Source organism: Ornithorhynchus anatinus, chromosome 4 (genome assembly GCF_004115215.2).
Source record: "Ornithorhynchus anatinus isolate Pmale09 chromosome 4, mOrnAna1.pri.v4, whole genome shotgun sequence".
Classification (NCBI taxonomy): Eukaryota; Metazoa; Chordata; class Mammalia; order Monotremata; family Ornithorhynchidae; genus Ornithorhynchus; species Ornithorhynchus anatinus.
The window spans coordinates 120,443,750-120,471,638 of NC_041731.1; the positions used below are offsets into that span (position 1 = coordinate 120,443,750).

The 27,889-nt window shown below is 42.6% G+C and overlaps 1 protein-coding gene across 3 annotated transcripts in view; it reads right to left on the reverse strand.

Annotated features, from left to right (window-relative positions):
- The window catches only part of CC2D2A (coiled-coil and C2 domain containing 2A), a 112,816-nt gene that overhangs the window by 41,232 nt on the left and 43,695 nt on the right, over positions 1-27,889 (reverse strand). For all 3 annotated transcript variants that reach the window (XM_039911931.1, XM_039911932.1, XM_029062763.2), the window contains 7 exons: positions 27,344-27,500; positions 25,733-25,968; positions 19,574-19,751; positions 13,800-13,956; positions 10,021-10,168; positions 5,949-6,087; positions 634-837 (listed from right to left, as the gene is read on the reverse strand). In XM_039911931.1, the coding sequence (XP_039767865.1) occupies positions 634-837; positions 5,949-6,087; positions 10,021-10,168; positions 13,800-13,956; positions 19,574-19,751; positions 25,733-25,968; positions 27,344-27,500 (1,219 nt within the window). The remainder of the gene's footprint in view (positions 1-633; positions 838-5,948; positions 6,088-10,020; positions 10,169-13,799; positions 13,957-19,573; positions 19,752-25,732; positions 25,969-27,343; positions 27,501-27,889) is intronic.

The window sequence follows — 27,889 nt, forward strand, 5'->3', positions numbered from 1 at the left end:
ATGAGATTCTACATTTTGTCAATATTGTTGCGGAATCCAGGACACTGGGAGCATATAATATGATCAAAAATGCAGAAATACATGCAAAGCAGGCCAAATAGATAAGGTTTTTTAAAACTATACAATGAAAGATAATGGTGTCAGGAAACAAACACTAAAACATGAAAAAATAACTGTGGTTAAGCACTTATTATGTGTCTAACAGTGGGCAAGTCACTCACTTCTCTGTCCCTCAGTGATCTCATCTGTAAAATGGGGATTAAGACTGTGAGCCCCACATGGGACAACCTGATTCCCCTGTGTCTACCCCAGTGCTTAGAAGAGTGCTCTGTGCATAGTAAGCGCTTAACAAATACCAACATTATTATTACTAAGTACTGGGGGAGACAAAAGATAATTATGCAGGGCACGGTTCCTGATGGGACTCATAGTCTTAGTAGGAGAGAGAACTATTATTGAATCCCCAATTTTATAGATGAGGAAACTGTGGCATAAAGAAGTTAAGTGACTTTCCACAGAGCGGACAAGTGACGGAGTCGGGATTAGAACCCAGGTCTTTCGTCGACACCCTGGACAAGGCATTAGAGTTTGATTCTGTTTATTTCACTTAATTATCTCAAGGTACTTTCTTACCTGGAATACCTTCTCGGTGACTTCTCTGTCATAAATAGGAACTTGTTTATAATTACGGAATTCCGGCACCTCCTGGCTTCTGAGCTGCAGAAGTCTGAACCGTTTGGATCTATTTAATTCCTCATCTGAAACAAAATTAAATTCTTGTTGCAGCTGCTCCAATCTGAAGAAATCAGGAACATACGCGTCCCCGCTCGTAGCAACCTACACAGAATAAGAAAATAGGTAAGTTTCGTCGGCAGTGATAAAAGTCCATAAATGTCTGTGTTCATGGAACTTTTGGAGGTATTTTACACCGAAAGGAACGCTGTCAAAATTCTGTTAAGTCGAACCCTATCCAATAATGCAGCGTGAGCTGGTGGAAAGAGCCCAAGAGTCAGAGGACCTAGGTGGGTTCTAATTCATTCATTCAATAGTATTTATTGAGCGCTTACTATGTGCACAGCACTGTACTAAGCGCTTGGAATGAACAAGTCGGCAACAGATAGAGACAGTCCCTACCCTTTGATGGGCTTACAGTCTAATCGGGGGAGACGGACAGACAAGAACAATAGCAATAAATAGAATCAAGGGGATGAACATCTCATTAAAACAACAGCAATAAATAGCATCAAGGTGATGTACATCTCATTAACAAAATAAATAGGGTAATGAAAATATATACAGTTTAGTGGACGAGCATAGTGCTGAGGGGAGGGGAAGGGAGGGGGGAGGAGCAGAGGGAAAGGGGGGAAAAGAGGGCTTAGCTGAGGGGAGGTGAAGGGGTGGGTAGAGGGAGAGCAGAGGGAGCAGAGGGAAAAGGGGAAGCTCACTCTGGGAAGGCCTCTTGGAGAGGGGAAGAGAATCAGTTTGGCGGAGGTGATGAGGGAGGACGTTCCAGGACCGCGGGAGGACGTGGCCCAGGGGTCGACGGCGGGAGAGGCGAGACCAGGGGACGGTGAGGAGGTGGGCGGCAGAGGAGCGGAGCGTGCGGGGTGGGCGGTAGAAAGAGAGAAGGGAGGGGAGGTAGGAAGGGGCAAGGTGATGGAGAGCCTCGAAGCCTAGAGTGAGAAGTCTTTGTTTCGTGCGGAGGTCGATAGGCAGCCACTGGAGGTTTTTAAAAAGGGGAGTGACAGGCCCAGAGAGTTTCTGCAGGAAGATAAGCCAGGCAGTGGAATGAAGAATAGACTGGAGCGGGGAGAGACAAGAGGAAGGGAGATCAGAGAGAACATGAGAGCATAAAGATCTGTACATAAGTGGTGGGAGGCTGGGAGAAATATCAAGTGCTTAAGAGGTACAGATAGAAGTGCAGAGGCAATTCCCAGGGGAGAGCAGGTAGAGAAATGAGGGCTTGGTCGGGGAGGTTCTGTTGGAAGAGTTGTGATTTTAGGAGTGTTCTGAAAGTGGGGAGGGTAGTGAACGGTTTTGTGTTAAGGGGGAGGGAGTCCCAGGCCAGGCAGGGGGGCTCGGACAAGGGGCTGATGTTGAGATCGATGAGTAGGTTGGCATTAGAGGAGTGAAGGGTGTGGGGTGAGATTTGAGGGAGATGAGCAAGATAATGTATGAAGGGGAGATTTGATTGAGTGCCTTCACGCCATTGGTGAGGTGTTTCTGTTTGGTTTGGAAAAGGATGGACAACCACTGGAGGTTCTACTTGTTTTGTTGTCTGTCTCCCTCATTTAGACTGTGAGCCTGTCGTTGGGCAGGGATTGTCTCTATCTATTGCCGAATTGTACATTCCAAGCGCTTAGTACAGGGCTCTGCACATAGTAAGCACTCAATAAATACGATTGAATGAATTGAATGAATGAATGAGTGGGAGCTATGGACTGAAGTGTATATGCAGATTTTTATGAACATACATATATTCTATAGATAGACAGCTATGCCTATATTTATATAGATATGGTATCTATCTATATTTAGAGAGAGAGAGGAGAAAAAGAGAAAGGAAAAAACACCTAAAGAATGAATTTATTTTCTCCTCTATTTCTTTTTCCACCAACGACTATATGTCCAGTTACTTTTCCTCTCTCTGGTACTATGAAAAAAAAAATAAGTTGGGGAGAAAACGGGGGAAAATCCTAGCAACTGTAAAGTCCATGATAGCCTAATCCTTTCCTGAATAGGCATATACCTCTGGGCCGGAACTACAAAAGAAATTAAAGAATGTTTCTATTATACTTGAGAATTTAGCTCAAATGAAATCTGAAGCACTTAAGAGTATGATTGTCTTACAGTTGGGAAGCCAACGGTAACAGTTAAAATCATAATTAGATCAAGATTTTATAAGAAAACAGTAGTGACTGGTTATAGTTAGGCACATAAGTAAGTAATTTAATAGGATGACCTCAGAGAACTAATTTCTTTTTTTTTAACTTTGTATTTTGATTTTGGCAATTATTCAAGTTCCTTGTGCAATGCTAAATTCAAGCACATTGTTTTCCCCTAATATTGTGGAAATACCTAATTCTCACCATCCTTAAACGGCGTATCCCATGTGGGACAGGAACTGAGTCCGATCAGCTTGCAGTGCACCTAATCCAATGCTCGGCACTCAGCCTAGCCTAGCAGGAAGAGCATGGGCCCAGGAGACTGCCGGGTGATCTTGGGCCCTTAAACATCTCTGCCCCTCAGTTTCCTCATCTGCAAAATGGGGATTCAATATTTGTTCTCCCCTCTCCTTAGACTATGAACCACATGTGACACAGGGGTTGTCTCACCTGATTAACTAGTATCTGCCCCAGTATTTAGTAAAGTTCTTGATGCGTTGTAAGCGCTTAAAAACCACAATTTCTGTTATACATCGTATCTACTCCAGCACTTAGTACAATTCTTGGCCCACAGTAAACATTTAAAAATTACCAGAACAAAGCACTTAAATACCACAGTTAATTATCAGAAATAGAACTCACTTCCCAAAAATATGAAACAGCTCATTTGACTCTAGGTTATTTATAAGCCACATTTAGCAAATAGAAGAGAACAATCGTACTTAGACTGTGAGCCCCAGGTGAAACACGGACTGTGTTCGATCTGATTAACTTGTGTCTTCCTCAGCGATTAGAACAGTGCTTGACGAATAACATATTAATAATATATATCATTATTATTATTATTATTATTACTATTAACAAAGCCATGACAGGAAGATATGATAAACTAAATCTATTACCTCTGGTTGCAATTTCACTACAAAAGTTCTTTAATGGTAAAACGTATACTGAGCCCTAAAATTTGCTCCTTAAAATTTGCCAGGTTGGGCCATAGCCATGTTAGTATAGTTAGTATGTTGAGAAGCAGCGTGGCTCAGTGGAAAGAGCACGGGCTTTGGAGTCAGAGGTCATGGGTTCAAATCCCGGCTCGGCCACTTGTCAGCTGTGTGACTTGGGGCAAGTCACTTAACTTCTCAGTGCCTCAGTTACCTCATCTGTAAAATGGGGATTAAGACTGTGAGCCCCACGTGGGCCAACCCGATTCCCGTGTCTACCCCAGTGCTTAGAACAGTGCTCCGCACATAGTAAGCGCTTAACAAATACCACCATTATTATTATTATTATAATAGAAAAATCTACACTGACCAGGGAACAAGATCATGCCATACCCCCTTATTTCTCGTCTCCACCCTCCCCTCTGCATCGATTATGCGCTTTGGCTGCGTACCCTTTAGGCCTTTCGATACTCACCCCAGCCCCACGGCACTTATGTACATATTCGTATAGGCTACTATTTCCCCTCTCAGCGATTTATTTTAATTTCTGTCTTTTACTGTAGGCTGCCAGCTCCTCCCAAGCATGGATCATGTCGACTACCTCTATCCAATTGGACTTTCCCCGGCATCTAGTACTACGCTCTGCACACAGAAAGTGTTCAATATCGATTGATGTTGAACGTATCAGGGCACCTCTTCAGCAACTCCCAGGGGTGCCTCGATGAATGTGGGGAACGAATACACCTGAGGAGGGGCGGTCTCGCCGTAATCTACACTCCCTCCCACTTGGTGTCCAAAGCAGGCACGATTCACTTCCTGAAAAACCGGTAGAGGGAATGCTCTCTGTTCTGCAGCCACGTGGTCATATCAGCCGCGTCGCTTTGGAGCCAAGAACGCTCCCTGGACAGAATCCCTGTGACCTGTGTCTGTGTGGGATCCTCTCCAGCCCTGCCTTTGGGTCCGGGATGGCTCTGAGGGGTGCACTTTGAGCCGCAGAGGCCACTGAGAGGTTTAATCCAAACTGTTTCGGGTCGAGAAGCAGTGTGGCCCAGTGGTTAGAGCATGGGCCCGGGAGGTCAGAAGGGCCTGGGTTCTGATCCCAGCTCTGCCACTTCTCTGCTGCGTGACCTTGTGCGAGGCACTTCAATTCTCTGTTCCTCAGTCGCGTCATCTGTGAAATGGGGATTAAGACTGTGACCCCCATGTGGGACATGGACTGTTTTCAACCTGACTACCTTGTGTATACCCCAGCGCTTAGAACAGCATCTGGCACATAGTAAATGCTTAACAAGTACTAGATTTTTTTTAAAAAAAACACCCCAAAACCAAACCAAAACAAACTAAAACAAAAAACAAACAACCAAGAGCCCTCACAAGGAACTGGCCCGGGTCCTAGTGTCCATTCTCCTTCTTGATTTAGAAGAGAATTCAGCTTATAATTGCATAAGGCTCTGCTATTCGCTTACTGGGGATCTTATTCCAAACGCATCGTTCAAAAGTGTACACTCGAAATACAATTAAAATATCTTGTAGTTGGCTCACTCTAGCAGGAAGCGGTGACATTTTATTGAGACTTCACAGTAAGAAAAATTAGACTGTGAATAATAAGACAATAAAGGGTAACACAGTTATCTTAGATTAAATTTTTAAAAAGTTACTAAGGGAGTGAAGCGAAGGGAATGAACCACTTTATAATTTCTGAGGCTATTGGAAAAACAGACTAAAAGTGGGACAAACAACACTGGAAAAACTGAAAAAAGAAAAAGGGAAAATTCACACTGGTTCCAATTATATTCTATGAAATCATACCAATAAACACAGTCAACAAGAGCATGTTACTATGGCAACTTCTGGAAGTCGACATAATTGTTTATCTGTTTGGTTTTGATACTAAACAGCAGCAAAACAGACATAGTAATTTTAACCGATGGCTAAAAGTATCAATTGTCGACTTTCTCAAAAAATGTTTAAATGAGTACTTCTACTGTTAGGCACATCAGAGCACTTTGCCTGTTAGAAATAAACGCAAATGTCCTCTAGCATAAAGCCAACGATTTAGTCTATGAAATTCAAAAACATTTGATAAACAGATTTCATCACAGTTGGAGTTTTCAAGCTACTTTACCATTATCAGCTGCATTAGAGATGCATTGTTTGGGTCGTTTGGATCAAGCTTTGATTCTGCAGCCCATTTAGCCAATTTCTTCATGTCTGTTAAACCGGAGGCGCCAATCGAAGCAATCGCATCAACCTTCTTTAACGCACTGAAACAAGAAAAGGTGATTCCCGATGATTCGATTTAAATGCAGGTTTGTTTCTGTGGAGCCATAGGGGTGGCTGCCTAGGGCGACCGTGCTTTCGGAACAGAATTTTTTCAGGACAAATCTCATTTAGGGGCCCAATCTATAGCAGGCAAACGCTTTGCATACAAGATGAATGTTCACAGAGTCACGATGCACTGACTCTGGTGCCTTGAGATTAGGAGGGCTGTCTCGGGATGGCCTCAGGGAATCATTCTGTGTGATGGGCACTGTGCTAAGTAAGTCCTTAGGAGAGCCCAACTGAGCTGGAAGATATGGGCCCCTGCCCTCCGGGATCTTACAATCTCGGAGAGCGTGGTCCTGGGAGTCAGAAGGACCTGAGTTCTCGTCTCGGTTCTGCCACTTTCCTCCTGTGTGACCTTGGGCAAGTGATTTCACTGTACCTTAGGTACCTCATCTATGAAATGAGGATCAAAATTGAGTCCCCTGTGGGACTTGGACTGTGTCTGACTTGATTATCTCGTATCCATCCTTCACTTAGTGTCTGGAACATAATAAGTGCTTCACAAACACCATAGTAACAAACAAACTGAAAACCACAAAAAACAACAACAAAAAAAGCAGAACCCCAGAATCCTAATGAACTGAGGCCAAGGCGATGAGAGTGGCCATCCATGCATGTGATATGATGGGGTGCATCTAGTAGATGCTTAATCATAATGTTTGGCAACCTTCTCCTAGGAAAAAAATGACCAATCACGAGGCAGGCCAAAGAAGACTATTTCAGGGCAAAGAAACATTTTGCCTGCACCAGCTCAAATGAATGATTTGCCAGCTGAAGTCTGATAAGAAGTGATGGGATTTTCAGCATGGATGTGTCAGAATACTGAAAGATTTAAACCTCATTCTTCCTTTGCCTTTCTCCTATTCCCTGCTCTAAGTGACTAAGAGAGAAGGGGAATCTCAATGACCTGGTTTTCATCCAAAAAAAAAAAATATGGTCAGTCTTTATACCACTGGCTGGCTAAAGTGAGAAACATATTGTTTATTGCATTGTTTAGAGCCGGGTGGATCCACACGCTTTTTCCTGTTTGCCAATAGATTTGTCTCTTGCGGCCACAGCCAACAGGAATCTGAGAAGTGTCATAACTCCACTAAAATTTAAAATGTGAAAAGAGAAGAAAATATGCTAGAAGTTAGCCTTTCGTGTTTTCCTTACTCTCCCTGGTCTTTGTGACTCATAAAAATGCATTGTCAGATCGATGAAAAGGATTACTACAGACATAAATGGAAATTGCCCAATGAGACCAAGTAGTAACACTAGGCATCGGAATGAAAATAGGTTTCTATTTCCCTCTAGGGATGTAGTGCAATTCAAACTTTCTTTAGATTTCTTTGCTATGAAAACGTCTGAAAGCTCCAGGTTCTACTAGCCAAACGGTGATTGGTTGCAACAAAATATTGAAGGGGGTACTAAATAAAAGCAATCATCCTCATCTGATTTTGTGAACAAAATGGCATCTGTGTGGCCAGGGAAAATGTACTATTTTGTTATGTACTATTCTGTCTGTTAGATTATAACCATGATCAATGAATCGATCAATCAATGTTATTTATTGAGTGCTTACTATGTTCAGAGCACCATAATAAGCGCTTGAGAGTACAATACAAGAGAATGAGCAGATACATTCCCTGCTCATAATGAGTTTACAGTCTGGGGGGGGGGGACAGGCATTAATATAAATAAGCGATTTATAATATACAATTTAAAGATATGTACATAAATGTTGTGGGGATGAGGGTGGGGTAAATATCAAATACCAAACTACTGCACTCTTTCAAGTGCTCAGTAAATGCTATTAGTTAACTGGTAAATTAAAATCTTCAACATTTAGGAGCTTTCAAATTCTCTAACTGTATTTCAAAGTCATGACAAAAGATTGTGGTCAGGTCTACCTACTGCATCGTACTCTCCAACCACTTAGTACAGTGCTCTGGGCTCAGTAAATACCACTAACTGAATTATGACATTTATTTAAGCAGCATGGCCTAGTGGAAATAGCACAGGCCCTGAAATCAGAGGACTTTTTTAATGGTATTTAATAATAATAATAATGTTGGTATTTGTTAAGCGCTTACTATGTGCAGAGCACTATTCTAAGCGCTGGGGTAGATACAGGGTAATCAGATTGTCCCACATGAGGCTCACAGTCTTAATCCCCATTTTACAGATGAGGTAACTGAGGCACAGAGAAGTTAAGCAGCCGAAGCAGCGTGGCTCAGTGGAAAGAGCCCGGGCTTGGGAGTCAGAGGTCATGGGTTCAAATCCCAGCTCTGCCACTTGTCAGCTCTGCCACAGTTGCAAGTCACTTAACCTCTCTGTGCCTCAGTTACCTCAACTGTCAAATGGGGATGAAGACTGGGATCCTCACGTGGGACAACCTGATTACCTTGTATCGACCCCAGCGCTTAGAACAGTGCTCTGCACATAGTAAGCGCTTAACAAATACCAACATTATTAAGTGACTTGCCCACAGTCACACAGCTGACAGGTGGCAGAGTGGGATTTAATTAATTAATTAATGTTGGTATTTGTTAAGCGCTTACTATGTGCCGAGCACTGTTCTAAGCGCTGGGGTAGACACAGGGGAATCAGGTTGTCCCACGTGGGGCTCACAGTCTTCATCCCCATTTTACAGATGAGGTAACTGAGGCACCGAGAAGTTAAGTGACTTGCCCAAAGTCACACAGCTGACAAATGGCCGAGCCGGGATTTGAACCCATGACCTCTGACTCCAAAGCCCGTGCTCTTTCCACTGAGCCATGCTGATTTGAACCCATGACCTCTGACTCCCAAGCCTGGGCACTTTCCACTGAGCCGTGCTGCTTATGTGTCAAACACTGTACAAGTAAATTAGGTTGGACAACAGTTCCTGTCCTGCACGGGGCTCACAGTCCAAGTAAGAGAGACAACGAGGAGTTGGGTTCTAATATTTGGTTCTCATCCGGACTCTGCCACTTGTCTGCAGTGTGACCTTGGGCAAGTCGCTTAACTTCTCTGTACCTCAGTTTCCTCATCTATAAAATGGGATTCAATACCTGTTCTCCCCACTACTTAGACTGTGAGCTCCATATGGGACAGGGACTGTGTCAGATATTATACCTTGCATCTAACCCAGTGCCTTTTTAAATTTTTTTCAATGGTATTTGTTAAGCGCTATGTGCCGAGCACTGTACTAAGCGCTGGGGTAGATTACAAGCTAATCAGGTTGGACATAGTCCCCATTGTATGGATGAGGCAACTGAGGCAGAGAAAAGATAAGCAACTTGCTCAAAGTCACACAGCAGATAAGTGGTGGAATCAGGATGGGAACCTAGGTCCTCCTGACTCCCAGGCCCACTAGTCAAGCTGCTTCTCAAAGTGCTTAGAACAGTACATGCTTAACAAATACCATTATCATTATTATTATTGTTAATAATAAGTCAAATAATAGGTCAAAATAAGTCAAATCTATTGGCTTCAATCTAAACTTACTGCAGGAGCCAAGGTCAGGAAACTAACATATACCCCAGAACTTCTCCTGCTCTCACCTCTTCCTGGAACAGAAGATCATAAGCTCACTGTGGGCAGGGAATGTGTCTGTTTATTCTTGTATTCTTCCAAGGGCTTAGTACAGTGCTCTGCACACAGCAAGTGCTCAATAAATATGACTGACTGACTGGATGAATGAAGGAACTTGCCGCAGGAGAAAGCAGGGTGAGAATTTAAGAAGCCTGAAAAAAGAGAATGTGGATAGTTCTAGACTTGGTTGTGGATAAACCCAGTATTCTGGATACCCAGCTTATATTAGGAATAAAAAGCCCGGAAACCTGAATATTAGAATGAAAAAAAGATTAAGACGTTGTTAAATTCTTCTAAAACTTAGTGAACATTACCTGCGAAGTCCAGTGTTTAGCTGGGATGCTGGTGGGACTAAAGGAATTCCATTTTTTCCAACCGCCCAGGCAACACTATTGGACACTTTTCCTGATGTCATTAAGGTCATTTTATTACTACCGTCAGCTTCAAATGAAAACGGTACACCTATTAGAAAGATAAAAAAGCCATGAAAAAGAGAATGAGATGACAGGATGAAAAATTAGGCTGAGGGCAAGTGAAAGTTTGAAATTGGAAAAAAAATCACCCACAGCATTGGAACTGAATTTCTACAGGCTAATTATGAAATGTCCTCAGAGGCATGATTTTTCTGACAGTTTGAGATAGGTTTTGGAAAAGCTTTATGGGCTAGAAAACGTTTTAGTGAGCTGCTATAAATTATTGGAAAGGACGCTCCTGTCTGTAAATACAGAATGCAAGAATTTATAATTAGGACTTCTCTAAGACAAGAATGTCCACATTCCCGCTGATCGATATCATTCTTTCAAAGATTCTTCATTACTGTAGATTGAATCAATCTATTCATTTGTATTTCTTTATAAGCAACAGGAATCAAATTAGAACCTGAAATGCTAAAAGATTAGCGAGGGATGAAAATCCCGTGGATTGGTTTTCTTTGTGTAAAGGTAATAAATACCCTGCTATCTCGATTCATTTTGATATATAGAAAGGGAAGGGGAGGCTTCAGACAATATAGTTTCAATCAGTGCTGCATGTTTTGCTATACAGTTATAATGTGAGGCTCATTTGGATCAGAGACTGTGGCTGACTTGAATATCCAGTATCTACCACAGGGCTTAGTTCAGTGCTCGGCACCGAGTAAGCGTTTAATATCACAATCATTATTATTCAATCACTGGAATTTATTAAGTGGTTACTAAGTGAAGAGCACTGTACCAAGTGGTTGGAGAGTACATTATAACAGAATTAGCAGAAACGTTCCCTGTCCATAACGAGCTTACAATTTAGAGGCAATAATAATAAAAACGGCAATTATTATTATCATTATTACCTCAGATTACAAGCACTCCATGACACAAGCGTCCCAGGGAGATGAATTACAATGTTGATGATATCCTGCACATATGTACATCTGGTCCAGTTTCAGCAGAGTTCTACAGGAAAATAAATCCTTTCCCACCCGACCCCATCTGGACTGAGATAAGAAAAGGCAGGGAATGTGTCTGTTTATTGTTATATTATACTCTCCCAAGCGTTTAAGTATGGTGCTTTGCACACAGTGAGAGCTCAGAAAATACGACTGAATGAATAAAGACACAGACAACGGATGGATCTGGAGGGTGCTAAACCCCTCATTCCACATCAGCTTTTCAGGCTACAGAAAACCCTCCTGAGATGATAACCAAAGCTTGTTGAACTGGGGAAGCAACTTAATTTAGAAATGGATGATATAGAAGTCAAAGAGATAGCCAGTGAATCAGTGAAAGACTTAATTAATTAAGCAATGAAGTCAATGTGTTAAAAGCACATCTTCTCTAAGAGGCCTTCCCTAATTAAATCTTCATTTCCTCTTCTCTCACTCCCTTCTGCAACGCTTTTGCACTTGGATTTGCTCCCTTCAGTCATCACCTCTCTCCCAGTCCCACAACACTAAAATACACATCTGTAATGTACTTATTTATTTATATTAATCTCTGCCTCCCCCTCTAAACTGTAAGCTTGTTGTGGGCAGGGAATATGTCTACCACCTCTGTTATATTGGGCTCTTCCAACCATTTACTATAGTGCTCTCATGAGTTAGCACTCAATATATAAGACTGATTCACAAAATTTCATTTAGAAGAATCACTGTACAGTGGATGACCACATTGAACTATGACAGTTCAATGCAAGATGGTGAAACACATGAAGAAATGATGGTTTCTCTACTTACCAGCTAGAATTTTGGATTAAAATGTCTTGCATCCCTTTTCAGAAACGGGGATATCCTTATAACAATAATAATAATAGCACTTGTTAAGAATTTATTATGTGCCAAGCAGTGTTCTGAGGTCAGGTTGGACACAGTCCCGGTCCCACATGGGGCTCACATGCTTCGTGGTTCAGTGGCAAGAGCCCGGGCTTGGGAATCAAAGGTCATGGGTTCGAATCCTGACTCTGCCACTTGTCAGCTGTCTGAGGGTGGGCAAGTCACTTAACTTCTCTGGGCCTCAATTATCTCATCTGTAAAATGGGGATGAAGACTGTGAGCCTCCCGTGGGATAACCTGATTACCCTGTATGTAGAGCTTAGAACAGTGCTCTGCACATAATAAGAGCTTAACAAATACCAACATTATTATTATTAATAATCCCCATTTTACAGAGGAGGTAGCTGAGGTACAAGGCGACTTGCCCAAGGTCACACAGCAGATATGTGGCGGAGCAGGAATTAGAACCCGGGTTCTTCTGACTCCTGGGCCCGTGCTCTAGCCACTAAGCCACGCTGCTTCTTATATTGTAATTAAAATTATGATTGAAGAAGATGACCCCAGTGGAGATGAGTTCAAAGATACAAGGGTGCTCAGGAGTTTGTCTGCTAAAAGTTGCTTTATGCGAGAAAGAAGGGGGCTGTTTTTCAAACTTAACTAGACCAAATCCTCACTAATGCTGAAAAAACACCACCACAGTTAGCAGAACAAGCTTATATTTCTATAGTCCCTTGCAAAGAAGACTCATAGACCCCACTGCATAGAGCCCAGGCCTAAGAGTCAGAAGGTCATGGGTTCTAATCACAGCTCCGCCACTTGTCTGCTGTGTGACCTTGGGCAAGTCACTTCACTTCTCTGGGCTTCAGTGACCTCATCTGTAAATCTGGGATTGAGACTGTGAGCCCCACATGGGGCAGGGACTGTGTCCAACCCGATTTGCTTATATCCTCCCCAGCGCTTAGTACAGTAGCTGGCACATAGTAAGTGCTTAACCAATACCATAATAATAATTATTATTATTATAATGATAACACGGCCTAGTGGAAAGAGTACAGACCTGAGAATGAGAGGACTTGGGGGTCTAATATGGCCTCTGCCACTTTCCTGCTGTGAGATCTTGAGCAACTCACTTAATTTCTCTGTACCTCAGTTTCCTGATCTCCCCGCTATTTAGACTGCAAGCTCCATGTGAGAGAAAGAGACTGTGTCAGATCTGATTATACTGCACCTAATCCAGTGCTTAATACAGTGCTTGGCACATAGTAAATGCTTAATCACCATCACCAACACTGGCATTTACTGAGTGCTTACCGTGTGCAGAGTTCTGTACTAAATGCTCGGGAGAGTACAGTACAACAGAGCTGGTAGACACATTTCCTGCCCACAGTGAGACTACATGACATTTTAAATTGCTTTAATAAAGAATAAAAAATAATGTTGTGGAGTTTATCGGAGCTTATAGCATGCGCAGAAATTTCCTAAAACTTCTCCAGAGGTTATTGGATAAATCCTAAATTTTAATAAATAAGGTTTATGGAAAATTATAGCCCAAAATACAACCATTCCTGATGCAACCCTAATTTTAAGGAACATAACCCAGATAAATATTGAACTGCACCTGAGCTATGACATGTTTTTTTTTAATATTTACTATATTTTACAACAAATTAATCTCAAATCAAAACTAATTTGAGGCTCCAAGTATGAATTACTTTATACCACAATGGAAAATCTCTAAACGTGATTTCGGTGAATATCTGCTTAGCTGAAATCAAGTACAAAATGCCATGATATTTTCAAGTGAAATACCCTAAAGGAGCGATTTTTAGAACAGAAAACTCTCCCTACCACTTCCAACACCCTCATGATCCAATGTCACATGCTGGTTGCTGCTAAACTCGATTTCTTCGATAGAAGCTCTTCCAGTCAGTACCGTCGTCTCGGGAATAGGCAGAAATACTTCTGCCAGCAAGTGAGTACCGCTATGACCAACTATTTCATACACCTGCAACATAAAGGAAGGAAGGAAATCTATCATAAACAGAGAATACGGGAATGGAGAATACGTCTAATGATACCATGAAGAGTCATCCTCCTCAACCTCTCAGCTGCCTTCGACACTGTGGACCACCCCCTTCTCCATTATGGGCAGGGAACGTGTCTACTAAGTCTCTTTTCCCAAGTGCTTAAAACAGTGCTCTGCACATAATAATAATATTTATGGCATTTGTTACAGTGCAAGGCACTGTACAAGGTGCTGAATAATTGGGGCATTTTTTAAGTGCTTACTATATAGCAGGCACGGTGCTAAGAACTGGGGTGGATACTAGCAAACCGAGTTGGACCCAATACCTGATCCGTGTGGAGCTCAAAACCTCAGTCCCCATTTTACGGATGAGGTAACTGAGTGCTCAGCAAATACCACTGATTGATTGATTTCCTGGGAACATGATTTAACTGTGGCTTCACTGACTGTCCTCCTCTCCTGGTTCTCCTCCTATCTCTCTAGCTGCTCATTCTCTTTTGTGGGCTCCTCCTCTGCCTCCCAGCCCCTAACTGTGCGAGTCCCTCCAGGCTCTATTCTGGTCCTTTTATTCTCTCTGTACACCCACTCCCTTGGAGAATTCACTCACGCCCACGACTTCACCAGCCCTGATCTCTCCCCTTTTCTGCAGTCCTGCATTTCCTCCTGTCTTCAGGGCACCTCTACTTGGATGTTCCATTGCCTCAACTTAATATGTTCAAAACAGAACTCCTTATTTTAGCACCCAAAACCTTCCAAGTCCTCCCCCTGACTTTCCCATCACTGTCCTCCCTTTCTCACAAGCCTGTAACCTCGAAGTCCTCGAATCATCTCTCTAATTGAACACACATACTGAATGTGTCTCCCAACGCCATCGGTTCAACCTCCACAACATCACTAAATTCCACCCTTTCCTCTCTATCCAAACTGCTACAGTGTTAATCCAATCAAAACTCTACAACGCTAATCTAATCCAAACCACTACAAGGTCAATCCCAGTGATTATTTTCTATTCCGCCTTTGTTACTGCATCAGCCCCCTTGTTGATCTCCCTGTCTCCTTTCTCTCCCCACTCTAGCTCATACTTCATTCTGTTGCCTGGGTCATTATTCTAAAAAATAAAAAATAACAGTCCATGTTTCTCCACTCCTCAAGAATCCCCAGTGGTTTCCCATCCACCTCCACATCAAACAGAAACTCCTTTCCATTGGCTTTATTAATAATAATAACAGTAATAATAATGACTGTGGTATTTAATAAAAATAATAATAATAACAATGGCATTTGTTAAGCACTTACTATGTGCCAAGCACTGTTCTAAGCGCTGGGGAGGATACAAGGTGATCAGGTTGTCTCAGGTGGGGCTCACAGTCTTAATCCCCATTTTACAGATGAGGTAACTGAGGCACAGAGAAGTTAAGTGCCCAAAGTCACACAGCTGATGAGCGGCTGAGCCGGGATTTGAACCCATGACCTGTGACTCCAAAGCCCGGGCTCTTTCTACTGAGCCACTCTGCTAAGTGCTTACTATGTGCCAGGGTTGGACACAGTCCCTGTCCCACGTGGGGCTCACAATCTCAATCCTTTTACAGTTGAGGAAATTGAGGCACAGACAAGGAAAGTGTGTTGCCCAAGGTCACACAGCAGAAAAGTGGCAGAGCCGGGATTATAATAATAATGACGGTATTTGTGCCAAGCACTGTTCTAAGCCTAGAGAATTATTTACATTTAGGAAAATACATTTTCAGAATCAAATGAGATGCTATATTAAATATTTAGATCATCCGTAAGCATTGAACTGTTTTTTCCCTATATTTAGAACAGAATATGAGTTGTGATTTTTAATTCAATAATTGAGTTCAAACTCTTGGCAAGACTGGCAGCAGATAAAATACGGGGATTGATACAGATTTGGGAATGTGGAGATATTGAGTAGGGTATTACTATTCATATTTCATACTGCCTGCTTTCCAGAATAATCGGAAACCAGCGTGAGTCATCTGAGCTACGGTTGGAGCTACGTCATGATTTTGTTTAATAAGAAAGCCAATTAAAAAGTGCGAAGAAGATTTGGAAGAGAAGCTTCTCATTACTTTCAGAATGCTTCCTATTAATAATATCCATTCTAAATAGCCACTTTCTATTCACCAAGCTCTGGCTGAACTTGGGGAAATTCTTCAAAAGGGATGTCAATATACCGTAAGCAACTTTAAAAGTGTTATTTCAAAGATGGATTTTTCCCAATGAAGAAAAAAAAGCAGCCAGGAAAGAGTAGACGGCACACAGCCCTGAATTACAATAGCTTTTCCCCGCTTGACAGTTCTACTCCATCGGACTCCAACGGAAAGCACGAGGCATCCAGGAAATGGAAATTAAGGTAATTGAAACCGGCAACTAGACTAATAGAAAGTCTCCCTTTTTTCTTCTCCTGTCATGACTGACTCCCAGGAATGAAGCGCAACTACTGAATTAGAGAAGGTGCACGAGCAATTAGATTCTAGTTCATGGGAATGGTAGACGTGAGCAAAGGAGGAAGTCACAGACGTAGGTGTGGGTATAGAGACAGCTGGATTTGAATCTTGGCTATAAATCAAATGGATTCCCAAAGTAAATTGAATACGCATCCATTAATAAAAACTTTCACTGCACCACATGGTTTATACCCTTAGTATAAGTAGATTGGTGTATGAATTCCGAAGTTTTAAGTTTGGAAAGCAGTGTGGCCTAGTGGATAGAGCATGGGCCTGGGAGTCGGAAGGACCTGGGTTCTAATCTCGGCTCCATTTCTCTACACTGTGACCTTGGGCAAGTCACTTCACTGGACCTCAGTTGCCTCATCTGTAAATCGGGGATTAGGACTGTAAAGCCTTATGTGGGACAGGGACTGTAACCAACCTGATTACCTGTATCTACCCCAAAGTTTAATAAAGTGCCTGGCACACAGTAAGTGCTCAACAAATATCACAAAAAGTTTAATTATTCAGTTTCCTAATTTATATAAAGATTGAGTTGTCATAACATTATTCATTTTAAAAAAATCTGTAGTTAGGCTATGGAATTCTACAAATTTATGGCTGCTTAAAATAAAAGGTTTTCCTTTAAATGCCATTCCCAACAAATAGTGGAAAAGAGTTAGGATTGTGAATTACGTAGAAGTATTGAAAAACTCAGTGAAGTGAGTACCAAAAGGAGAAGCACTCTCAACCATGCTGCAAGCAGCTTGCAGATTAAATTTACATAATATTTTCAAACATACTGAGTGCCATGCACAGGATTACGCACTTTGGAGGTACAACAAAAGCTCACAACAGAGACCCTCCCCACAAGCAGCTTACACGCCAACCAGAGGTTGGGGCAAGAGGCAAGGACATGTGGGATCTTGAAGTGAGAGGGAAGATCGCCTCATGGATTGAACTCCTCACTCCTGGCTTCAAAGCTGTCCATCCCCTTGTCCCCTCCTACTTCACCTCCCTTCTCTCCTTCTCTATCGCAGCTCGCACACTCCGCTCCTCCGCTGCTAACCTCCTCATTGGGCCTCATTCTCCCCTGTCCCTCCATCGATCCCTGGTCCACATCCTACCTGGCCCACATCCTACCGCTGTCCTGGAATGCCCTCCCTCCTCATATCGGCCAAACTAACTCTCTTCCCCTCTTCAAAGCCCTACTGAGAGTCACCTCCTTCAGGAGGCCTTCCCAGACTGACCCCCTTTTCCTCTGCTCCTCCTCCTCCTCCTCTGCGCTACCCCCTTCCCACCCCACAGCACTAGTGTATATATGTACATATTTACTATTCCATTTTATTAATGATGTGTATATATCTATAATTCTATTTATATTTTTGTTATTGATGCCTGTCTACTCTACTTGTTTTGTTTTGTTGTCTGTCTCTCCCTTCCAGACTGTGAGCCCACTGTTGGGTAGGGATTGTCTCTATTTGTTGACCACTTGTACTTTCCAAGCGTTTAGTACAGTGCTCTGTACACAGTAAGGGCTCAATAAATACAATTGAATGAATGAATTGAACACCACAGTGAACTAGAATTTGTGCCATTCCGATTCTGTCTCTTGAGAACCAATACTTAAGATATTGAGTAAGGATTTGACATGCTTCTCAACTCCCACGATTTCCAAACTTACACACAGTGGAATGGGAAGGTGGAATCCTCCCGAAATTCATACTTATTTCATTTGTGTGTAAAAGGAAATGAGGTAGGAATTCCATAGGATGTTATTTACACCCACCTTCTCAATGACTGCAATAACAGGTAATGTGCAGAAGCTAACCTGGTCCGGGGTACACAATCTTAAAAGGCAGCAAATTCTTACCGGATGGAATCTGGGGCTCCCACTGGCCCCTAAACTCAGCTGCAATGGTAAGTTCAGTTGTGAACTTTGACAAATAAAACTCTCAGAACCCTGTGCCAACAGCAATCCCAACATCTTCCACTCTTTCTAACATTTCCCTACTGCCAGTGTTTCTAGAGCGGGCTATTGTCCCGATGGGCAACAATGGAACTGATGCACTATGATTTATAACTGAAACTCTGAAAATATCTCCTACTTACGGCCCTTCCCTATTCATGGGGAGGAGGTGAATGAAATCAGAGAAAATTGGGGTTTTTCTTCAAATCTCAAAAAACTGTATCCCTTCACAAAGCTTAATTTATGTTCTCATAATCATCTCCTTTTTTCTTCACTGCTACTGTTCCTTCTGTTCAAATTTAAGATAATTGTTCTGTGAAAAAAAGCTGCATTTTATAACACTTTTAGGGTGCTTTCCTTGTTCACAATTTTGGAGAAGCTTTGAAAATCATCGCAAATGTCCGCAACAACTCAAAATGAATATGGTTGATATTCCTAGAAAACAAGATGTTGAACATTTCTTTACAATGGAGCTTAGTATTTTAACGAACTAAAGATCTGTAAACTATTTCATGAGTAATTTCAAATCACTAAAATCTATTGAGTTATGCTTTTAAAGTTTCCAGTCTGTATCTGAGAAATTTACTTTAAATTTTAAGATAATGGTCTAGGCTCTACATGAGACTATGATCGATTTCATTTTACTTTCAATTCGTGCTTCCCTCAGTAGTAGGGTTTGAAAGACATGCACTAAAATGAGTCCTACAAGTATCAACAAAAAATGATTATAAAAACAGGAAATGGAATGAAGTGTCAAGCTACTGAAAAAATTATGGGTTAAGAGAAACAAAGGTAACTATTTTTTAATGGTATTTTTGAAGCGATTATTATGTGCCAGGCATTGTACTAAGCGCTGGGGTAGATATGAGCTAATCAGGTTAGACACAGTCTTGTTCCACAAGGAGCTCACAGTCTTAATCCCCATTTTACAGATGCGGTAACAGGCAAAGAGAAGGGAGGTGACTTGTCCAAGGTCACACAGCGGAGAAGTGGCAGAGCTGAGATTAGAATTCAGGACCTTCTAACTCCCAGGGCTGTGCTCTATCTACTATGCAACACTGCTTATAATTGCAAATAAATGAGAGACTCTGAACTAAAATTTGAAAAATCTCAAAAACACAAACAAAAAAAACAAACCATAAGTATTGTTAACATTTTCTAAAAGTAAATTCTGTACCTGAAGTGTTAAACACTCTGGCCAACTGAATATTTGTAAATTGAAAATTTGTCCAAAGTGAACTTGGAAGTCTGCACTTATTTGGCGAGTGACTGTTCTCGACACTTCTTTGTTATTGAAAAGGACCTTCACAAACACTGAACGCTTCTTGAGATCTTCTCTTCTTAAAAGCTCTGCCCTGAGAAAACATTAGGAAAGATGGAGAAAAGCATTTTTCATACAGGCATAAAGTATGCATTTGTAATAAAAAAAAAAATGCATCACCCAAACTGGCCCGAGCCAAAATACTATCAACTGCTCTGCAGAAACTACATACAAGCAAAAGATTTTATTTTAAAAAATGTTTTCATTACCAATTGAATTTGACTTTTTAGATGTCTGCTGAGCCACGTAAGGAATAAATTACTCTTAGGTAACATCTTTCCCATAGGAGGATTCCCAGAAATTTTATAAAATTAGAGGATTGCTTTTCATCTAAGATAGTATCTTTCAGTATCTCATCTTCTCCCTTGTTTTATTTAAGACCACCACTTTACAGATGTTAGCACACCATTTAGAACCCTGCAGCCATCTGCATAATACCATTCAGAAAAACTAATAGATATGTTCCCTAGCTCCCGATCTAATAGTTACATTTAGCATGGCAAATTAGCAATAGGGTGAGATAATAATAATAATAATGTTGGCATTTATTAAGCGCTTACTATGTGCAGAGCACTGTTCTAAGCACTGGGGGAGATAAAGGGTAATCAGGTTGTTCCACGTGAGGCTCACAGTTAATCCCCATTTTACAGATGAGGGAACTGAGGCCCAGAGAAGTGAAGTGACTTGCCCACAGTCACACAGCTGACAGGTGGTGGAGCCGGGATTAGAACCCATGACCTCTGACTCCCAAGCCCGAGCTCTTTTCACTGAGCCACGCTGCTTCCCAGATAATAACGCTGGTATTTGTTAAGTGTTTACTATGTGTCAAGGACTGTACTGAGCCATGAGGTACATATATTTCATCTGTAAAATGGGGATTAAGACTGTGAGCCCCATGTGGGACAACCTGATTACTTTGCACCTCCCACCCCCCCAGTGCTTGGCATATAGTAAGCGCTTAGCAAATACATTATTATTATACAAGATAACCAGGTCCCACATGGGCTCTCGGTGTAACTTGGAGGGAGAAGAGGCACTGACACTCAATTCTGCAGATAAGGGAACTGAGGCACCTAGAAGTTAAATGACTTGCCTGTGATCACATAGCAGGTACGTGGCAGAGCCGGCCCAGGCCATCTCTCTTTTCCACTAGACCACAGTGCATTTACTGGGTGTTTCAGAGTGGTCTAGTGGCAAGAGCCCAGGCTCGGGAGTCAGAGGACATGGGTTCTAATCCCAACTCTGCCACTTATCTGCTGTGTGACTTGGACAAGTCACTTAACTTCTCTGTGCCTCAGTTACCTCATCTGTAAAATGGGGATTAAGGCTGTGAGCCTCATGTGGGACAACCTGGTTACCTTGTATCTCCTCCAGTGCTTAGAACAGTGCTTGGTACATAGTAAGCACTTAACAAATACCCTTATTTTCTTTTCTTTTTTTATCTTTTGGGACAGAACATTAGTAGGAGCGATCCCTGTCCTCAAGGAGCTCATACTCTAGCCCATAAACTGAAGATGCAGGGCTTCAAAAAGTAATGGGCTCAACAAGCAGACATAACTGCCTCAAACCTAAATAAAGGTAAGTCTTCTCCGGCACTAGTTTGGAAAAGACTACTAGTCAAGAAGAATTTCTTTCAACCTCTCTTTAGGCATAACAAACTGTATCTTGTGTTGAACTGCCTGGGGGGAAAAAACCCACAACCACCTATACGTGGTATGTTATTGGCCTGAAAAGGTTGAACTCTTTCACCAGGTGGGTATCTTATTTACAGGACCTGGATATGGGTAATAAAATGTTTACAAGGGAAGTAACCATTGCACATATGAAAAAGAATATATATGATAAAAATACCACGGTTCTGTACCACCCTAATATTGGAAAAATTAATACTAGGCCCTGAGGCAGATTTTTCATTTGTCATCCACAAGTCAGCCAGTCAAATGTATTTATTGAACACTTACAAAATAACAATAAAACAGACCCATTCCCTACACACAACAAGCTTAATAATAATATTAATAATGGAATTTTTTAAGCGCTATGTGCCAAGCACTGTTCTAAGCGCTGAGGTAGAATCAAGATAATCAGGTTGTCCCCTATGGGGCTCACAGTCTTAATCCCCATTTTCACAGATGAGGTAACTGCGGCAAAGAGAAGTTAAGTGGCTTGCCCAAGGTCACACAGCAGACAAGCAATGAAGCCGGGATTAGAACCCTGTCCTCTCACTCTCAAACCCGAGCGTGCCTACCCGTGTAAGAGAAGCTTACAGTCTAGAGGGGAGTTTAGAATGATAAAAATACCTTATTTCATTAGAAACTTATTTTGAAAGTTACACAGCATGCCTCACCTGCCTTTCAGCTAGTCATTGGGTGCCGATTACAAAAATTCCACTTCGACATGTTTTTCTGTCACTTAACACTCTAATGAACTCAGCTCACTGGCTCCCTTAACCCTTCGTTGATCTCACAACACTAATCCACAGCCCTGGATCACGTCCACCGTCCATTTCCTCCGCTCCTGACCGTTAGCCAGAGAGCTACTGGCAGAATTGTAGACAACAGGCCGACTTCGTCCACTTCGAATTTATCCTTGCATACTTTAGGTCCGCCCTCTCCGCTGCCTGGCAAAATCTCTCCATCTTCCTTGCTGACCTCCCTGCCACCTGTCTCTCTCCAGTCCAGTCCATACTTCACTCTGCTGCCCGGATCACTTTTCTACAAAAAACAATCCGTCCAAGACTGAACAAAACGAAAGCATTCAGTCCACTCCTCAAGAACCTCAAGTGGTTGCCCATCCACCTCCACATCAAACAGAAATTCCTCCTCACCATTGGCTTTAAAACACTCAATCCCCTTGCCCCCTTCTACCTCACCTCGCTGCTCTCCTATTACAAACCAGCCCACTGACTTTTCTCATCTAATGCCAACCTACTTACTGTAACTCGATCTCATCTCCCCTCAATCTCTAGGGGAAACAACATGGCCTAGTGGCTAGAGCACGGGCCTGGGAGTCAGAAGGTCCTGGGCTCTAATCCCAGCTCTGCCACTTGTCTGTGTGACCTTGGGCAAGTCACTTCAGTTGTCTGTGCCTCAGTTACCTCATCTGTAAAATGGGGATTAAGACTGTGAGTCCAATGTGGGCAGGAACCGTACCCAACCCAATTACCTTGTATCTATCCCAGTGCTTAGTACAGTACCTGGCACATACTAAGCACTTAACACCACAATTGTTATTATCGTCATCTATCTCACCACCAACCTCTCGCCGTGTGGCTCAGTGGAAAGAACCCGGGCTTGGGAGTCGGAGGTCATGGGTTCTAATCCCAGCTCCGCCGCTTGCCGGCTGTGTGATTTTGGGCAAGTCACAACTTCTCTGTGCCTCAGTTCCCTCATCTGTAAAATGGGGATTAAAACTGTGAGCCCCATGTGGGACAACCTGATCACCTCTTGATTCTATTTATTGCTACTGTTCTTGTCTGTCCGTCTCCCCCGATTAGACTGTAAGCCCATCAAAGGGCAGGGACTGTCTCTATCTGTTACCGATTTGTACATTCCAAGCGCTTAGTACAGTGCTCTGCACATAGTAAGTGCTCAAAAAATACTAGTGAATGAATGAATGAACATCCTGCCCCTGGCTTGGAACGTCCTACCTCCCCCATGCCCCGCCATAACTAACAATTACTCTTCCCTCCTGCAAAGTGTTAGTGAAGGCACATCTCTGCCGAGAGGTCTTCCCTGACTAATCCGTCAAATCTCATTTCCCACTCCTTTCTGCATCACCCTGACTTGCTCCCTTTATTTGCCTCTCCTTCAGCCCCACAGCACTTATGTACCTATCTGTAATTTATTTACTTTTATTAATGTCTGCCTCCCCCTCTAGATTGTCAACTCACTGTGGGCAGGGAGCATGCCTGCCAACTCTGTTACACTGTACTCTCCCAAGCCCTCAGTACAGTGCTATGCACACAGTTAGCTCTTAATAAATATGGCCAATTAAGTGATTAACTCCAGCTCTTTTTTTTTTTTTTTTTTAACAGTGAGCTCAACTCAGAAATAAAAACAAAAATCCTTCCCACATGGGACTGAGCTCGTACTTGGGCAAATGTGCTTTCAGGCCATGGAGAGAAACTTTGCTGGACCATTACTCAGTTGCATTTACTGAGCACTTACTTAATGCAGAGCACTGTTCCAAGCACTTGGGAGAGCATACTACAACAACAGACACATTCGCTGTCCACAATGAATTTACAGTCTAAAGGGGGAAGCAGACATTAATATAAATTAATGACAGATATGTACCTATGGGCTGTGGGGCTGGGAGGGGCGATGAATGAAGGGAGCAAATCAGGGTGAAGCAGAAGGGAGTGGGAGAAGAGGACAAGAGGGTTTCAATAAGGCCTTGAAGGTGGGGAGAGTAATAGTGGGATGTGAAGAAGAAACAGGCTTCAGTCTTCTTTTGTTCTTGTAATTTCAGGAACTTTCTCCTTAACAGTAGCTGAATGGCTTTCTTTTGACTTCAGCTCTGTGAGACTCTAATTATGTAATCCCAACATCACCTAAAAGTTTAAGACTCTAATTATGTAATCCCAACATCACCTAAAAGTTTAAGACTCTAATTATGTAATCCCAACATCACCTAAAAGTTTAAGGCACTCTCTAGTTGTAAGTTAGCTTTTCCAAACGGCTATTACACTGATCCGCTGAGAAGCAGCGTGGCTCAGTGGAAAGAGCACGGGCTTTGGAGTCAGAACTCGTGAGTTCGAATCCCAGCTCTGCCACTTGTCGGCCGTGTGACTGTGGGCAAGTCACTTAACTTCTCTGTGCCTCAGTTCCCTCATCTGTAAAATGGGGATTAAGACTGTGAGCCCCATGTGGGACAACCTGATTCCCCTATGTCTACCCCAGCGCTTAGAACAGTGCTCGGCACATAGTAAGCGCTTAACAAATACCAACATTATTATTATTATTATTATGATCCAAGCAATTATCCTATCCCACCTTGACTACTGCATAATTCTCCTTGCTCACCACCTTCCCGCTTCTCCCCGCCCCGGTCCGTACTTTCCTCTGCTGCTTGGATCATTTTTCTAAATAAAAGTTCAGTCCCTGATTCCCCAGCCCTCAAGAACCTCCAGTGGTAGCCCATCTACCTCCAAATTCATTCAGTCGTATTTCAAAACCTAACTCCTTACCATTGACTTTAAAGCCCTCAATCAGCGTACACCTACCTATCTTTCCTCACTGATTTCCTCCCACAACCCAGCACACTCACTTCACTCCTCTAACATCTACTTCCAAGAGCCCTTTCCTGACCAAATCCTCATTTCCCCTACTCCTTCTCCCTTCTGTGTCACTCATGCATTTGGATTTCTACTCTTCATTTCGGTCCCACAGCATAGAGCCATGATTTACTTTATGTCTATCTCCCCCCTCTAGACTGAAAGCTCCTTAATAAGAATAATTATAATATTTGTTAAGCGCTTACCACGTGCAGAGCACTGTTCTAAGCACTGGGGTAGATAAAGGGTAATCAGATTGTCCCTCGTGGGGCTCACATTTTTTAATCCCCATTTTTACAGATGAGGTAACTGAGGCCCAGAGAAGTGAAGTGACTTGCCCAAGGTCACACAGCAGACAAGTGGCGGAGGCGGGATTAGAACCCACGACCTCTGACTCCCAAACCCGGGCTCTTTCCACTAAGTCACGCTGCTTCTCCTTGTGGCCAGAGAACATGTCTACCCACTCTATTATACTGTACTCTCCCAAGTGCTTAGTACAGTGCTCTGCACATGGAGAGTGCTCAATAAATATGAACAACTGAATGATTCTCAAGTACAGTTCAGATTTCTCTCTCATCGATCAGTTTTCTCAGCAATAGTTTATGAAATCATACCTACTTCAAAAATCTTCCCAACAAACTGGTTAAAAGCAAACAGAGAAGTTGAGGCAACCCACATGGGAGTAATCGTCTATTTGGAAAGAAAAATTTTCCTTTTGAGATGGAGCAAAATCTCACCTTGGACACAGCTCGTTCGGTGTCACACTTCCAGCTAAGCTCAACTCGGGAATTAAAATTGGCTCTCCGGGCTTCCTTCTGCTCTGCGCGGCTCTGGCTCGAACCTGCCGTTCCAACTCTGCTCTGTCAATTTGTTCAGGAGGGACGGGTTTCACGGGCCCCTCGCCGAGTTCCAGTTCTTCTGTGTCTTCCTCCTGTTGGTCTTTCGGCTGCTTTTTCTTTTTCTTCTTGATCTTCTGTGGTTGTAACGTAGAAGTCAGAAAAAAAAAAAGAGTGACATTCATCCTCGACTACAGCAAAGAGATAACAGTAGTAACGCTTATTGAGTGTCCGCTGGGTGGATGGACTGTACAAAGCACTTGGGAATGAACAAATGACCAATTCTCTGCCCACAAAGATCTTAATCTCTAATGGAGGAGAAAGGCATAAGAGTATTTAATAATAATAATAATGTTGGTATTTGTTAAGCGCTTACTATGTGCAGAGCACTGTTCTAAGCGCTGGGGTAGATACAGGGTAATCAGGTTGTCCCACGTGAGGCTCACAGTTAATCCCCATTTTACAGATGAGGGAACTGAGGCACAGAGAAGTGAAGTGACTCGCCCACAGTCACACAGCTGACAAGTGGCAGAGCCGGGAGTCGAACTCATGACCTCTGACTCCGAAGCCCAGGCTCTTTCCACCGAGCCACTCTATAACTCAATGAACAAGTGAATAATATGTATATGTGTTTATATATGTATGAAATGAATATTCATATATCTGAAATGTACATTCATGTATATATATGAAATGAATATTCATATATATGAAATATATATTCATACATGCGGTAGATAGGGATAGGCATTTAAGTCTTATAAGCTGACCTGCCGCGAGCCTGTTTACCTGCTCTTCATTTCATATAAGTACGAGGGCAAAATACTAACATCCTCAGTGTCAGCGGATCGGCCATGGAATGCCAGGGGACGGAGCAAGGCGTGGCAGAAGTATGAGCTTGGAAATCAGTATGACAGTCGATCGACCGAGGCCATTTATTGGGCACTTACTGTGCAGAGCACAGTACTGAGCACTTGGGAGAGTATAATACAATAAACTTGGTAGACATGATCCCTGCCCACAAGGAGCTCACATTCTAGAGACAGACAACCAGCTGGGGATGTGCAAATCGTGCCAAGGGTACTGGGAGACAGTTAATAATAATAATAATTGTGGTATTTGTTAAGCGCTGACTAGGTGCCAGGCACTGTTCTAAGCACTTTTAATCCCCATTTTACAGATGAGGTAACTGAGGCCCAGAGAAATGAAGTGACTTGCCCAAAGTCACACAGCTGACAAGCCGGGATTAGAACCCATGACCTCTGATTCCCAAGCCCGGGCTCTTGCCACTAAGCCACGTTGTGGCGCTCAATAAATATTGCTGTTATGGGAAGCCTCAAAGCCTCACCTCTTTCCTTTGACAAACCCTGATGGACGCTTCAGTGGGCATAAGAAGGATTATAACCATTTCATTCGGAGCCCATCGATACTTTCCGCCATGTGACACCAGTGGCTGAACTTCCCGGGCCCCACGTTTTCCCAAGTTAACCCTGCTCAATTACTTCCCCTCACCTGGGCTTTCTTCCACAGTCTCCATTCCTGATATTCAGTGTTATAGTCTTCCATTTTCTTTTCATACTTCTCCGTGTCCTCCTCTAATAATTCATTTATTTCTGCTTGAATTTCAGCTTCATAAGCCCGTCCATCTGCTCTCCGATCAACTTCTTCCCTTTAAAATGATTTAGAGTGATTCAACGATTCTTTAGGTGAGGTGGTTACTTTTTTCATGGAATTTGTTAGGTGCTTACTACGTGCCAGGCACTGTGGTAGATACAAACTCATCAGGTTAGACATAATCCACGTTCTACATGGGACTCAGAGTCTTAATCCGCATTTACAGATGAGATAACTGAGGCACAGAAAAGTTAAATTACTTGCCTAAGGTCACATAGCAGACAAGTGATGGAGGTGGGATTAGAACTCAGGTCCTTCTGAGTCCCGGGCCTGTGCCCTATCCACTAGGCCATGCTGCTTCTCACTGTCACAGGTGAATTAACTTCTTTGAGCTACTGAGGTACTACTTAAAAATTGGCACTGACGACAAGGTAGAAATAGTTT